The sequence below is a fragment of the Jaculus jaculus genome, chromosome 13 (assembly GCF_020740685.1).
Source record: "Jaculus jaculus isolate mJacJac1 chromosome 13, mJacJac1.mat.Y.cur, whole genome shotgun sequence".
Taxonomy (NCBI): domain Eukaryota; kingdom Metazoa; phylum Chordata; class Mammalia; order Rodentia; family Dipodidae; genus Jaculus; species Jaculus jaculus.
The window spans coordinates 68,376,757-68,393,313 of NC_059114.1; the positions used below are offsets into that span (position 1 = coordinate 68,376,757).

General features: G+C 42.3%; 1 protein-coding gene across 1 annotated transcript in view; it reads left to right on the forward strand.

Moving 5' to 3' along the window:
* Positions 1-16,557, forward strand: part of C9 (complement C9) — a 97,983-nt gene that overhangs the window by 30,974 nt on the left and 50,452 nt on the right. Inside the window, exon 5 of the mRNA XM_045132892.1 lies at positions 6,239-6,377. Within this exon, the coding sequence (XP_044988827.1) occupies positions 6,239-6,377 (139 nt within the window). The remainder of the gene's footprint in view (positions 1-6,238; positions 6,378-16,557) is intronic.

Here is a 16,557-nt window from a genome sequence, read left to right on the forward strand (position 1 = left end):
ACGAACGCAGTCTTCATAAAATCTGTTGCGCTACAGCGTCTCTTTTGCATAATGTCATGAACTTATCAAAATGTCCTTGCCAATTCCATCCCTATCAGTTATCATAACAACCCTGTAGCATTGTTAGAGGGGAGAGTATATTCATTTTGCAAATAAGAACTAAAGGAAGGAATGGAGGACATTAGGCTAAATTTTACAAGTAAAACTCAAGTTTCTCTGGCTCATAAGACACTGCATTGGTTCCCATCATTCCGCTTCCTTCTTCTCATACCTACCTACACTCTCCTCCATCCCACTCCACAGCTCAAAAGTGAACACTTTATCTGCAAAGTAAAAGTAACCTTTAAAGCCAGGCAAGGTGGCGCATGCCTTTAATCCCACCTCTCGGAGGTAGAGATAGGAGGATTGCTGTGAATTCAAGGCCAGCCTGAGACTACATAGTGAATTCCAGGTCAGCCTGGGCTAGAGTGAGATCCTACTTCAAAAAAAAAAAAAAAAAGAAGAAGAAGAAGGGAGGTGGCTGGCAAGATGGCTTAGCAGTTAAGGCTCTTGCCTGCAAAGCCTAAGGACCTAGTTTCAACTCCCCAGGACCCACGTAAGCCAACTGCACATGGTGGCACATGCATCTGGAGTGAGTTCATTTCATTTGCAGTGGCTAGAGGCCCTGACATGCCCGTTCTTTCTCTCTTTCTCTCCCAAATAAATAAGTAAATTTTAAAATTAAAAAAAAAAAATAGGGCTGGAGAGATGGTTAACAATTAAGGTGCTTGCCTGCCAAGCCAAATGACTCAATTCCCTAATACCCATAAAACCCAAATTCACATGCAAGTCTTTCCTTATTTATTAGATTCCACTATACATGGGACAGAACAGGAGAACCCTAGCACATGCGATTTACATGGGAGCTTTTGGAGAACATATAACAAGAAAATACATACAGGGAGGTGAGATGGCACCAAGGGATATTGCCAAAATGTTTGAATTAAGAATATAGAAAAGCCAGGCATGGTGGCGCATGCCTTTAATCCCAGCTCTCTCAAGGCGGAGGTAGGAGGATTGCCATGAGTTTGAGGCCAGCCTGAGACTACATAGTGAATTCCAGGTCAGCCAGAGCTAAGGACAGACCCTACCACAAAAAGAAAAGAAAAACCAGATAGTGTGATGGTATATACCAATAGTCCTAGCACTTGGGAGACTGAGGCAGGAAGATCATGAGTTCAAGTCCAGCCAAGGGTTTAAAAAGTTACACAAAACTAGTGGTATAATCAACAATTAATATTTAGAGGTTCTAAAAACAAAGTGCTTTCTTTTTTTTGTTCATTTTTATTTATTTATTTGAGAGTGACAGAGAGAGAAAGAGGCAGACAGAGAGAGAGAGATAATGAGCGTGCCAGGGCGTCCAGCCACTGCAAACGAACTCCAGACACGTGCACCCCCTTGTGCATCTGGCTAACTGGGGTCCTGGGGAATTGAGCCTCGAACCGGGGTCCTTAGGCTTCACAGGCAAGCGCTTAACCGCTAAGCCATCTCTCCAGTCCCAATGTGCTTTCTTATAGTCTGATAATTTTCAGTGCTGTTACTACTAAGCCGCTCCTTATGGTAAGCCTTCATTATTCTTGTGCAGAGCTATGGACTCCTCGTGAAACAGCGGTCACAGGGGGAGACGATCTAATCCTAGCTGCGGGCTCTTGACCTGCTCCTCCACAGAGCAGATTAGAAAAGCCGCTCTCAGCCACGGCCGACACTCACGCTTACACGGGCCAGGCCCAGGCGCTTGATGTAACTAAGTATGAAGGACTCTCGTATAGATCACTACGCCAGCAGAATTCATTTGTGTTGCAAATGTCTTAGCCTTGTCTTGTAGTGATCTGAGATCCTCCAGAAGCGTTCAGGGAAATCCTCCAACACATCTTGCATTTATTGAAGAAAAACAAAACAAAACAAAACCATAAACCCAAACCAACTGTAAATGATGTACGAGGTTCAAGGAATTACTTCTTCCTCATCTACCCCTAACTCCACTCCTGTGAAACAAACGTGTCCATCAGCCCAGCTCACCTGGTAGAAGCAGGCGCTGTCAGGGGTTCTGGGTACAGCTAGGGAGCAGCCATCCTTAGGCCCTGCCAAAGAACACAAGTTTTTCTTACGATTTCCCAGGTGATGACTGGGAAGTTTTCATGTTTCTTGGCAGAAGGAATATTGGCTCGTTTTAGACTAGACTGGCTGTCTCTGTAGTAGTGGAATCAAGTCAAAAGTCTTAAACCCTTTATTCCTTAGTTGTGCTTTAGACTGTATCAGCATCACTGTAAATTTCCAGACAGTTCCAGCCAACGGTTCAATTTGCTGTTCGGTAAAACAATAACCTTAAAACTAGGCTGAGCATGTTTGGGGGCACACAGGACCTTCTTGAGGGGCAGGGGGTCAAGTATGTTTTCAGTTTAGTTTCCTCAACTATTAATTATGCAACCAAACTACCTAATACTAAAACTTCAACAACCTCCATGTTTACATTTAGTCCTAACATCGATAAGCCTGGCGACTCAGCCCCATTCAATTCAAATGTTGAACCCATTTCCCTTCTTGGCCGCTGTTTGTGACTCATTACCTCCCTTGCAAAAGCACAGCAGCTCCTCGCCCATCTCACATTTTATGACATGGCAGCAAACTCCATATCTTACTGCCTTGCAAATTAAATAGTCTCTCCAATTTTTAAAACAGATAACCTATCAATAATGAACTAACAGACTATAAAAATAACTTTTTGTTTGTTTTTTTCAAGATAGGCTCTCCCTGTAGCCTAGGCTGGCCTCAGACTCACAAGGACACTTCTATCTCTGCCTCCCCAGTGCTGGGATTAAAGGTGTGCTCTACCACACCTGACTTACAAAAATAATTTTTCTGTGTTTTTAAAAAAAAATGTTTTGTTTATTTATTTATTTGAGAGTGACACAGAGAGAGAAAAAGGCAGATAGAGAGAGAGAATGGGTGTGCCAGGGCCTCCAGCCACTGCAAACGAACTCCAGATGTGTGCACCCCCTTGTGCACCTGGCTAACGTGGGTCTTGGGGAATCGAGCCTTGAACTGGAGTCCTTAGGCTTCACAGATAAGCGCTTAACCATTAAGCCATATCTCTAGCCCTGTTTTATTTATTTATTTACTTATTTATTTATTTATGTATTTATTTATTTATTATTTATTATTTATTATTTATTTATTTATTTATTTATTTATTTATTTATTTGAGAAAGAAACAGAGGCAGATAGAGAATGGGCAAGTCAGGGCCTCCAGCCACTACAAACAAACTCCAGACATATGTGACACCATGTGCAGATAGGATGTGCCCTGTTTAAAAAGACAACACAGCATTGGTTCTTTCCAGTAGCGCATCCAAACCTCCATGAAAGATAAGAATTAATTGCTCACAAGACTGGGCTTGGCAGGCAGCACTACCTCACGGTGCGGTGGTGGTACTTACTGCTCTGTGCTGACGTTAGGGGAAAGGCTGGGACAATGGGCTAAAAAGCAGCCACTGTCAGCTTTTTCTTCAGTTAACTGCACCAATAACAAGAAACAAAAAGAAGCACACAGGGCTGGAGAGATGACTCAGTGATTAAAGGCTATGGCTTACAAAGCCTGATGCCCTAGGTTCAATTCCCCAGTACCCTCATAAAGCCAGATACACAAAGTGACGCATGCATCTGGAGTTCATTTGCAGTGGCTAGGGGCCCTAGCATGCTCATTCTCTCTCTGTCTTTCTCAATGCCTCCATTTCTTCTTGCAAATAAATAATTTTAAAGAAAAAAAAAAAGCAGCACACAAGCTTCTTCATGCCCAGGATGACCTGCTCTCTATCCCTCTCCACTTGATGCCACGCAAAACAAGTCACACAGCAGAGCACAGAGCCAGCACGGTGTCACGAGGGACACGGGTGCCAGAACAGGGAAAGAACTGGAACCACAATGTTACCCTATTGTATTAGTCACTTTTTTCTTCTTTTCAAATTTTTTTTATTAACAACTTCCATGATTATAAAAAATATCCCATGGTAATGCCCGCCCTCCCCTCAACTTTCCCCTTTGAAGCTCCATTCTCCATCATATCCCCTCCCCATCTCAATCAGTCTCTCTTTTATTTTGATGTCATCATCTTTTCCTCCTATTATGATGGTCTTGTGTAGGTAGTGTCAGGCACTGTGAGGTCATGGATATCCAGGCCATTTTATGTCTGGGGGGAGCACGTTGTAAGGAGTCCTACCCTTCTTTGGGCTCTTACATGCTTTCTGCCACCTCTTCCACATTAGACCCGGAGCCTTGGAAGGTGTGATAGAGATATTGCAGTGCTGAGCACTCCTCTGTCACTGCTCAGCACCATGATGCCTTCTGAGTCATCCCAAGGTCACTGCCATCTGAAAAGAAAAGATTCTCTACCCAAAGTGAGAGTAGCATTAATATAAGGGTATGAACATTACGAGAAGTGCTTACTGGGAAGTTTGATAAGCATAGTATATACATTTAGCCAGACAGCAGCAGACATTACACCCCTAGGACTCATGACGACCCCTGTTTTAAGTTTTCAGTATCAGAAATGTATTCCCTCCCATGGAGTGGGCCTCTAGTCCGATTAGAGGGCAGTTGGTTTCCACCTAACAGACATGCCACTATAGCACCTATTGGCTCATTCGGCCAATTCGCAGTGTCCACTGTTGAGTATCTTCACTGGTGATTTCTCTCTCTCCCATAGAACTGCATGCAGCATGGCTTTTGCTAGCTTTCTGTCAGCGGGTCTCCATGGAGGAAGTTATCAGCTCAGTTCCAGCAGGATTTCTAAGTGGCCTTGCAGCCCATGTATTAGTCACTTTTTAAATTTTTTATATTATATATTTATTTATTTGAGAGAGAGATTGAGGCAGAGAATGAGCACACCAGGACCTCCGGCCACTGTAAACAAATTTTAGACGCGTGCACCACCATGTGTAACTGGTTTACATGGGGACTGGGAAACTGAACGTAGGTTCTTAAGCTTCACAAGCAAGCACCTTAACCCCTAAGCTTGCTTGTTTCTTTTCTTGCAATTAGCATTGGGTTTATGGTAAGCCCTCCACACTCTGACAAATTGCTCTTGAATCCAACATCCAGATTTATAATCTGGTTCATTGGAATTATTAGGAATATGATCTAGAACAATGGAAAAAAGTTTGTGTGTTCATGCCAAGGGAGATAGAAGTGTGAAGATCAAATTTCTATTTTGGCCTCCCTGGCTAAAGGCCCTTCATTGTGTGTATTACTCTGCTCCTCCAATTATCAAAGGACAACAATCTTATCCATTTGCTATACAAATAAAACGCAAAACTTTTTACAAAGCTGAAGGAAATTTCTATTTATGACTTAAAAGCTTTCTGGGGCTGGAGAAATGGTTTAGCGGTTAGGTGCTTGCTTGTGAAGCCTGATGACCCCTGTTCGAGGCTCCATTCTCCAGGACCCACATAAGCCAGAGGCCCTGGTGCACCCATTCTCTCCCTCCCTCTCTGCCTCTTTCCTATCTGTCACTCTCAAATAAATAAATAAAAATAAACAAAAAAGTTTTTTTTTAAAGCTTTCCAATTGAAAATATCTTGCTGCTGAAAAAAAAAAAAAAAAGTGGAACTTTCGAGGTTGTTTTGAGCAAATGCTGACTCTTTGAGCATTCATCTTGGAAAGTTCAGGAGGGTCCCATCAGCCAGGAGAAGGGAGGGTCTGAACGCTGTGAAAGCTGGAGGAAAAGGCTTAAGTTTAGAGAGAAGAAGGGAGAGAGAAAGAGCCCCAGTGTTGATTCATGGATGAGCGATTACAGGCAGATGTTATACTGCCCCCCTGAGATGGTCTGTTCTCAAAGAATTTCAATAGCTGGTATCCTGGCATCTGTTCAAGGTTCACGAGGGCAGGAGCTGGGGGTGGAGCAACTAGGTAAAGGTTCCAGCAGGGAGTTAAGATGGTCCCATGCAGTGTCACTTGCTGCCTTTTGTTCCTGTGCTCTAAGAGTGCCCCAGTTGCCAGAGAGTTCACAAGGCCCTCCAAGGTGCGCTTTCTGCCAAGACGCTGGGCCAAGGTGAACAGGCCTGTGCTTCTGTCCCTGATCAGATCGCACACACGTGGGGCGACAGTGACACGAACCAAAGTGGTCTCCTTCTCCCAGGCTCCTGTGGGCTGCCTGGCATTTGCTGTGGTTTTTCCTCACCTGCCCCATTCTGCTTCCTCTTAGAATCAATATTTTAGGGATGGATCCCCTAAGCACACCTTTTGACAACGAATTCTATAACGGACTCTGTGACCGGGTTCGGGATGGAAATACTCTGACGTACTTCCGAAGACCTTGGAATGTGGCCTCTTTGTTCTATGAAGTAAGTCTCTTCGGGAGAAAACCCCTTGTTTTCTTTGGGGCTTAGACGGCTTTGATAAATTGAATATCATGCGCATTGAAAACTTCAATACAATCAGAATTGGAAATGAAGGCAACTTTCAAGTAAAGAAGAAGAGATGCAAGCTTGGACTTTTGCAAACAAGGGCTCCGGCATCAAACCCCGGCAGCTGGCCACCAGAAAAAGAACCAGGGACGATTGCGAGCTAACTAAAAATTAGTTAGGTGCTGATTTAAGTGGCGACCATACTGCCTCCATGTGGCTCGAGTTCTTTCCTCTTTTGTTAGTAACCCTCTCCATGGCAACCCATTTCTGCATTTGTTTCCATCCAGTATCCCCTGAGGTAGTGAATGTTTGAGCAGGGTGACTGTTTCAGCCGGCTTAAACATACAGACACTGCACCTCTTTCCCATTCAAACAAGTGACATTTCAAGATTCCAGGTAAGACTCAATAAATAATGATCGTTTAGGACTGGAGAGATGTCTCAGTGTTAAGGCATTTGCCTGTGAAGCCTAAGGACCCAGGTTCAATTCCCCAGTACCCACTTAAGGCAGATGTACAAAGTGGTGAATGCACCTGGAAATTGTTTGCAGTAGCTAGAGGCCCTGGCATGCCTGTTCTCTCTATCTCTCTCTCATATATATATATATTCTTCTTCCTCTCAAATAAATAAATAAATAAAAATTTAAAGCTGGGTGTGGTGGGCACACTTTTAATTCAGCACTTGGGAGATAGAGCTAGGAGGATCACCATGAGTTCGAGGCCAGCCTGAGACTACATACTGAATTCCAGGTCAGCCTGGGCTAGAGCGAGACCCTACCTTGAAAAGCCAAAAAAGAAAAATTTGAAAAAAAGAATAATGTATTTTTCTTAACATATGTTTATTTATTTATTTGCAAGCAGAGAGAGAGGAGATAAAGGGTGCACCAGGGCTTCCTGCCACTGCAAACAAACTCTAGATGCATGCACCACTTTGTGCATCTGGCTTGACGTGTTCTGGAGAATTGAACCTGGGTCATTAGGCTTTGCAGGCAAATGCCTTAACCACTGTGCCATCTCTCCAGCCCCATTATTGTTTGCCTGAGCTACGGTATTATCATCTGGTTTTCATTTTGTTTTTGTTGTTGTTTGTTTGTTTTCATTCTTCAAGGTAGGGTCTCACTCTAGCTCAGGCTGACCTACAATTCACTATGTGCTCTCAGGGTGGTCTCCAATTCTTGGTGATCCTCTTACCTCTGCCTCCCAAGTGCTGGGATTAAAGGTGTGTGCCACCACACCCAACATCATCTGTTTCTTGAACTAGTCCCTTTATCAAAGAAATCCAGTGGTATCCTCTTCATTCAGTTACTGCAGAGCTCTTATTGATGGTGGCAGTCCCACCAGCCTACAAAACACACAGACTTTTAAACAAGTATAGCCAATATTATTGTCTGACTAAAGAAATGTTATACATTAACCTTACTCATCTGTCTGAAGCTAGTCTATGAATGCCCATAAAGACCATAAGACTTTATTAATATCTGGACTAGGCTGGCACGTCATTCACAACTGACCACATTGTTGTATAGGCACCAACAAGTCCTGAGGGGACTTTCGGGGATGTGATCTTTTCCCATAGTGTTGTGTGTGCCTCTTTCAAGCACAAAACTGTGAGTGAAGGACAACGGTCTATCAAAACCAGCGCTTTGCTAAGTGGAATATGTAAACATGCCCCCCTTAGCCATTGCTGATGAGGAAAAAAAAGGGACCATTGGATTGTCTTATTTTACTTTGAATTCTCAGGCCGAAACCATATAACTTCTCCGACTTCCCACTGTTATGCCCTGGGAGTAAAATGTTACCCCCAAAGACTTACGTGTTTGAATGCTTGACGCCCAGCTGCTGGTACTGTTTGGGGCAGCTCCAGAGCCCTTAGGAAGTGGCTCCTGTGGCCAGGCTTAAAGGCGCAGCGCAGTCCTAGCTCCAGTCCAGCTTGCTGTGTTTCCTGCCTTCCCAGTGTGGATGCCACCTCATGCTCCAGACGGGACGGCTGCCCTGCCAGGCCTTCCTCACCACGCTACCTTCTCTCTATCCAAGGTGCGCTCACTGAAGCCAGGAGCCCAAAGGAACTTCTTTTTGAAAAATATTTATTTACTTATCTGAGAGCGACAGAGAGAGAGAAAAAGAGGGAGAGAGAGAGGGAGAATGGGTGCGTCAGGGCCTCCAGCCACTGCAAACAAACTCCAGATGCATGCGCCCCCTTGTGCATCTGGCTAACGTGGGTCCCAGGAGAATCAAACCTGGGTCCTTTAGCTTTGCAAGCAAGTACCTTAACCCCTAAGCTATCTCTCCAGCCCAAGAAGCGTCTTTCTTTAAGTCATCTCTATCAGGTATTTTGGCCACAGCAGTGGAAAGTAACTATTACAGCCTCTGTGACCTGCGGCTTAGGCTGTGCCTAGAGGCAACAACCTGGGTGGCACGCATTGGCAAGGATTGCTCTCCAGTCTACGTGAGGAGAATATGCGTTCCCCAGATCTGGAAGGAGATACAGTTCAGAATTCCAGAAGGAATGGGATTTTATTTATTTATTTTTATTTTTTTAATTTTTGTTGTTGTTTATTTGCAACAGAGAGAGAAAGTGTGTGTGTGAGAGAGAGAGAGAACGGGCGCGCCAGGACTTCCAGCCACTGCAAACCAACTCCAGACGCCTGTGCCCCCTGTGCATCTGGCTAACGTGGGTCCTGGGGAATCGAGCCTCGAACCGGGGTCCTTAGGCTTCACAGGCAAGCACTTAACCGCTAAGCCATCCCTCCAGCCCAGGAATGGGATTTTAGAACGAGGACTTGGTGCCTGCCCTATACTCCTTTCACCTCTAGGAGCATTTGGAGGCGTGGCCCATAATCCGACACCCTCCTGAGAATTGTTTTCTTTACTTTCAAATGCTCAGAAGAACATGTGAACCACCGGATGTGCATCAGCACAGCGCCAGAATTAGATAGATTTCATTATCACCTATTGCCAACGCCAGTTACTATCTGTATGTGTAGACTGGGTGCTGACAAGTTTATGTCACGTGGGTTGGTTTTTAAACGCTGTTTTAGTTATGTATTGGCAACAAATAATTCTTTTTTTGCATCTTGAAAGAATTCCACTGGCACACTATTACATGAGAATATGCCTAAATAATAACATCTTACTCATACGTCCACAGTCTATCATTTAGTGACTCTTGCCTCAAATGAGCTGTGATTTGAGAGCCATATTGAGCGGTCTGGACCTACACTTCAGCTTGCGTAAATTCTCATCATTGTGACTCAATTTTCTCATGTAAAAAAGGGAAATTGGGCTAGGGAGTTGGCTTAGCAATTAAGGCACTTGCCTGCGAAGACTAAGGACCCAGGTTCTATTCCTCAGAACCCATGTAAGCCACATGCACAAGGTGGCACAGGCATTTGGAGTTCATTTGCAGTGGCTGGAGGCCCTGGCACACCCATTCTCTCTTTCTGTCTCCTTCTCTGTCTCTCTCCAATAAATAACTAATAAATAAATAAATAATACTTTAAAAAGAAATATGAGGGCTGGAGAGATGGCTTAGTGGTTAAGCACTTGCCTGTGAAGCCTAAGGACCCCGGTTCGAGGCTCGGTTCCCCAGGACCCACATTAGCCAGATGCACAAGGGGGCACACGCATCTGGAGTTCGTTTGCAGAGGCTGGAAGCCTGGCGTGCCCATTCTCTCTCTCCCTCTATCTGTCTTTCTCTCTGTGTCTGTCGCTCTCAAATAAATAAATTTTAAAAAAATATATGAAAGAGAAATAATATTGCTTAACTCACAAATATAAATGGGTCCAAATATGCAAAACTCTCAGACAGTTACTGGCATACAGACCACACTTAACAAATATCTGCTATGACTTATTTTGGTGTATAATTAGTGAAAGACTTATCTAAGGCCATGCATGCCAATCATGTCACAGAGTGATACTTACTGGTCACTCTGTAAGTCAGAGGCAATGAACCAGAACAGTTAAAGCCTGTTAAAGTGGGAGAGAGAAAGTGAAAGATGGCTATTTTTACAAATTAGGTGCTTTTTAATCTGCTTTTCTTGGGCTCTCTACTTCTTTTTTTTACTTTTTATTTATTTTTTGTTGACAACTTTCATAATTAGAGAAAATAAACTATGGTAATTCCCTGTCCCCCGCTTTTTGTCAAAATCAACAATATATAAGTCTTGGGCTGGAAAGATTGCTTAGCAGTTAAGGCACTTGCCTGCAAAGCCAAAGGACCCAGGTTCCATTCCCCACTACCCACATAAAGTCAGATGCACAAAGTGACACATGCATCTGGAGTTCCTTTACAGTGGCTAGAGACCCTGGCATGCCCATCCTCTCTCTCTATGCACCTCTTTCTCTCCTCTCTTTCTCAAATAAATAAATAAATAAATAAATAAATAAATAAATAAAATGTATATATATGGCTGGAGAGGTTGCTTAGCAGTTAAGCGCTTGCCTGTGAAGCCTAAGGACCCTGGCTAAAGGCTCGATTTCCCAGGACCCACATTAGCAAGGGGGTGCATGCATCTGGAGTTCATTTGCAGTGGCTGGAGGCCCTGGTGCACCCATTCTCTTTCCCCACCCCTCTCTCTTTCTCTCTGTCTCTGCCTCTTTTTGCCTGTCACTCTCAAATAAATAAATAAATAAAATCATATACCTAAATCAGGTTTCAATGTTTTATCATACTTGTTATTTGGCCTGGGTATCCATAAAGCATATGATTTAGGAAAGCACAAGTTGACAAAGTACACCAAAATTTTCTTATCCTTTCCACCCCAAATCCTATGAAAATTCTAGATGACACTGTTATCTATTTCCAGTCACTGTCTAATTTTTTTTTTGCATGGCCAGCCCTGTATTCTTTTTCACTTTCTTCGCTTAGAAGAACCCTTAACTGACTCCCCACTCCTGTGATTTCAGGTTGTTTTTTGTTGTTGTTGCTGTTTTTTTTTGGGGGGGGGGTGAGGTAGGGGTTTTTTATGGTTTTTTTTTCCTTTTTATTGACAGCTTCCATACTTACAGACAATGAACCACGATAATTCTCTCCCCTCTCCCACTTTCCCCTTCACAAATCTACACTCCATCATATCACCTCCCTCTCTCCATTAGTTTGTCTTTTATTTTGCTGTCATCATCTTTTCCTCTATTATGAGGGTCTTGTGAAGATAGAGATAGGCACTGAGAGGTCATGGCTATCAAAGCCAGTTTCTATCTGGACCATTGCATTGTAAGCAGTCCTACCCTTCCTTCAGCTCTTTCTTTCTGTCATCTCTTCCACAATGCACCCTGAGCCTTGGAAGGTGTGATAGAGAAGTTTAAGTACTGGGCACTTCTCTGTCACTTCTCAGCACCATGGTGCCTTTTGGGTCATCCCAGTGGTCACTGCCATCCGAAAAGAGAAGCTTCTCTAATCAAAATGAGAGTATTTTATTAATATATGGATATGGATGTTAAGTGCTTACAGGGCAGTTTGGTGAGCATAATGTATGCATTTAGCCAGACAAGAGCAGGCATTGCACTCCTAATGTTCATAACCTCCCCCACCATAGGCTTTTGATTAGGTTTTCAGTACCAGGCATTTATTCCCTCCCATGGAGCAGGCCTTCAGTCCAGTTAGAGAGCAGTTGGTTTCCCCCATAACAGACAAGCCACTATTGCACCCATTGGCTCATTTGGCCTGGCTGGCCAAACTTGAGGCTCATAGTGTCCACTGTTTTCACCACTGATGGCTTCTGTTTCCCATAAGGCTGCATGCAGCGCAGCTTTTTCCAGCTTTCTGTCAGCTGGTCTACTAGGAGAAGGTTTTCAGCTCAGCCCCTGTTTAACTTCTCAGTGACCTTGCAGCCCAGGCATGTGGAGTCTTCAGCAATAGGGTCTTATCATCTATTCCTGATGGGAAACCAAGAGCCTTGGCAATAGCCTGTAGTGGTTTGGGGACATCAGGGACCTCCCTGGCCAACAACTCACTGGAAGGTATCCCATCTCTGTCACTGAAATTTTTCTAGTAACAGTCTATGTCTTCTGGGTATGCCATTATCCAAAACAGGAGGTCATCATGTGGCTTGTTCACAATATCCTGAATGTTGATTACCCCGTGTTGCAGGCCGGTTCGCATTGCTGGTGGAAATCACCCAACCAAGAGCAGCTTCTGGGAAAAAGATTTATTTTGCCTTACAGGCTTGAGGGGAAGCTCCACGATGGCAGGGGAAAACGATGGCATGAGCAGAGGGTGGACATCACCCCCTGGCCAACATAAGGTGGACCACAGCAACAGGAGGGTGTGCCACACACTGGCAAGGGAAACTGGCTTTAATACCCGTAAGCCTGCCCCCAACAATACACTCCCTCCAGCAGGCGTTAATTCCCAAATCTCCATCAGGTGGGAACCTAGCATTCAGAACACCTAAGTTTATGGGGGACACCTGAATCAAACCACCACACCCCTCCCCCTACACTCCTTTTACTCAGTCTCTTCCCCGACCTTGCTTAGACCATCCCACCCACAGTAACCTGTCCATCTGCTTACATGTCCACTTACAGCTACCACGTTACCGAACCATTCCCTCAATCCACCCCTTAACTCCCTCCCTTTAGCCCTCTTCTAGCTTACTAGCCTATGCTACTGATTGTTGTTGTTGTTGTTTCAAGGTAGAGTCTCACTCTAGCCCAGGCTGACCTGGAATTCACTGTGTAGTCTCAGGGTGGCCTCAAACTCACGGCGATCCTCCTACCTCTATCTCCTGAGTGCTGGGATTAAAGGAATGCACCACCACACCCGGTTTCTGCTATCGAGTTTTACTCCAACTCACACACAAGTCTGAACATTTGTAACTAGGATCCACATGTGAGAGAAAATATGCAACGTTTGGCTTTCCGGGCCTGGGTTACCTCACTTAGTATAATCCTTTCCAGATCCATTCATTTCCCTCAAAGTTTCATAATTTCATTTTTTCTTTGCCGCTGTATAGAACTCCATTGTGTAAATGTACCACATCTTTATTATCCATTCATCTGTGGATGGACATCTAGACTGGTTCCATTTCCTAGCTATTGTGAATAGAGCAGCAAAAAAATTTGGTTGTGCAAGTATCTTTAAGGTAGTGAGAAGAGTCCTTAGGATATATGCCTAGGAGTGCTATAGCTGGGTCATATGATAAATCTATTTTTAGCTGTCTCAGGAACTTCCACACTGATTTCCACAATGGCTGGATCAGATTGTATTCCCATCAACAGTGTAGAACCATTCTCCTTTTCTTGCATCCTTGCCAACATTTATTGTCATTTGTTTTCATGATGGCAGCCATTCTTATAGGAGTGAGATTGAATCTCAAAGTAGTTTTAATTTGCATTTCCCTGATGGCTAAGGAGGTAGAACACTTTTTTAGATGTTTATATGCCATCTATATTTCTTCTTTTGAGAACTCTCTACTTAGTTCCATAGCCCATTTTTAACTGGGCTGTTAAATTCTTATTATTTTGGTTTTTGAGTTCTTTGTGTATTCTGGATATTAATCTTCTGTCAGATGTATAGTTGGTAAAGATTTTCTCGCAATCAGTAGGTTGTCTGTTTGCTCTATTCACAGTGTCCTTTGCTGTACAAAAGCTTTGTAATTTCATGATATCCCAGTAGTTGCTTAGTGGTTTTATTTCCTGAGCAACTAAAGTTATATTCAGAAAGTCATTGCCAATGCCAATATGTTGAAGGGTTCCCCTACTTTTCCCTCTAGGAGTTTCAGAATTTCAGGTCTGTTATTAAGGTTCCTGATCCATTTGGACTTTATTATTGTACATGGAGAAAGACAAGGATCTATTTTCATCTTTCTACATATAGATATCCAGTTTTCCCCACATCATTTTTTGAAGAGGCTATCTTTTCTCCAATGAAATTTTTTAGCATTTTTGTCAAAAATCAGATGGCTATAGCTGTCTGGATTAACATCTGGGTCTTCTTTCCATCGATCTATGTGTCTGTCTTTGTGCCAGTACCATGCTGTTTTTGATATATGGCTTTGTAATATAGCTTAAAATTGGGTATGGTGATTCCACCAGCCTTATTTTTGTTGCTCAAAATTAGTTTGTATATTTGAAGATTTTTGTGCTTCTAAGTGAATCTTAGGATTGTTTTTTCTATTTCTGTGAAGAATGCCATTGGAATTTTGATGGGGATTGCATTAAATGTGTAGATTGCTTTTGGTAAGATTGACATTTTCACAATATTGATTCTTCCAATCCAAGAACATGAGATGTCTTTCCATTTCCTAGTGTCTTCTGCAATTTCTTGCTTGAGTGTTTTAAAGTTTTCATTGTAGAGATCCTTCACTTCCTTGGTTAGATTTATTCCAAATCATTTATTTATTTATTTCATGGAATTGTCAATGGGAGTGATTCCTGGATTTCATCCTCCGCATGTTTGTTGTTAGTATATAGAAAAGCTATTGATTTCTGTCTATTTATTTTGTATCCTGCTACATTGCTGAAATTGTTTGCTGGTAGAATCTTTAGGGTCCTTTATATATAGAATCATTTCATCTTCAAATAATAATAATTTGATCTCTTCCTTTCCAATATGCATCCCTTTTATGAGTGTCTCTTATCATTATAGCTAAGACTTCCAGTACTATATTAAATAAGAGTGGAGACTGTGGACACCCTTGTCTTATTCCTAATTTTAGTGGAAAAACTTCAAGTTTTTCCCCATTTAGTATTATGTTGGCTGTAGGTTTTTCATAAATAGCCTTTAGTATGTTGAGATATGTTCCTTCTATTTCCAGTTTCTGTACAACTTTTACCATGAAGGGATGTTGGATTTTGTCAAATGCCATTTCTACATTTATTGAGACTTTTATCATTCAGCCCGTTTATGTAGTGTATTATATTTATCGATTTGCATATGTTGAAGCCTACTTGGTTGGGGTGAATGGTCTTTTTGATATATTCTTGTGTTCTGTTGGCCAATTTTTTAATTTGATCTTTTGAGGTAGGGTCTCACTCTAGCCCAGGCTGACCTGGAATTCACTATGTAGTCTCAGGGTGGCCTCGAACTGACAGCAATCCTCCTACCTCTGCCTCCCTAGTGCTGGGATTAAAGGCATGCACCATCCTGTCCTGTTTGCCAATATTTTTTTAGAATTTTTTGCATTGATGTTTGTGAAGGAGATTGGTCTATAATTTTCTTTTCTTTGTCCTGTCTTTGTATGGTTTTGGTATCAAGGTGATGCTAGCTTCATAGAAGGAGTTTGGTAGAATTCCTTCCTTGTTTATTTTATGGAAAAGTTTGATAAATAGTGTTGTTAGTTCTTTCACAAAGGTCTGGTAAAATTCACCAGTGAATTCATCTGTGCCTGGACATTTTCCATTTGGGAGACTTTTTATAACTGCTTGGATCTCCATACTTGTTATATGTATATTTAAATGGCTTATCTTATCTTGATTTAATTTTGGTAGGTCATTTAAATCAAGGAAAGCACCCATTTCTTTCATATTTTCAAACTTAGAGACATATATATTCTTTTTTAATTTTTATTAGCATTTTCCATGATTATAAAAAATATCCCATGTTAATTCCCTCCCCCCCCCCACACTTTCTCCTTTGAAATTCCATTCTCCATTATATTACCTCCCCATCACAATCATTGTACTTACATATATACAATATCAACCTATTAAGTACCCTCCTCCCTTCCTTTCTCTTCTCTTTATGTCTCCTTTTTAACTTACTGGCCTCTGCTATTAAGTATTTTCATTCTCACGCAGAAGCCCAGTCATCTGTAGCTAGGATCCACATATGAGAGAGAACATTTGGACATATATATTCTTAAAAGCATGTCCTTGTGATTTTCTAAATTTCTTTGGTATGTTATAATGATGCCTTTTTCATCTCTAATTTTATTAATTTTTGTTTCTTCTCTTTTGTTCTGGTCAGATTTGCTAAGGCTTTATCAAAGAACCAACTCTTTGTTTCATTGATTCTTTGGACTTTTGGGGGGTGGTTGTATTTCATTAGTTTCTGCCCTAATCTTTATTATTTCTTTCCATCTACTGATTTTTGGTTTGCCTTGTTTTTCTTTTTCCAAGGCCTTAAGGTGGAGCATTAAACTGTATACTTGTGAACTCTCTAATTTCTTAATATAG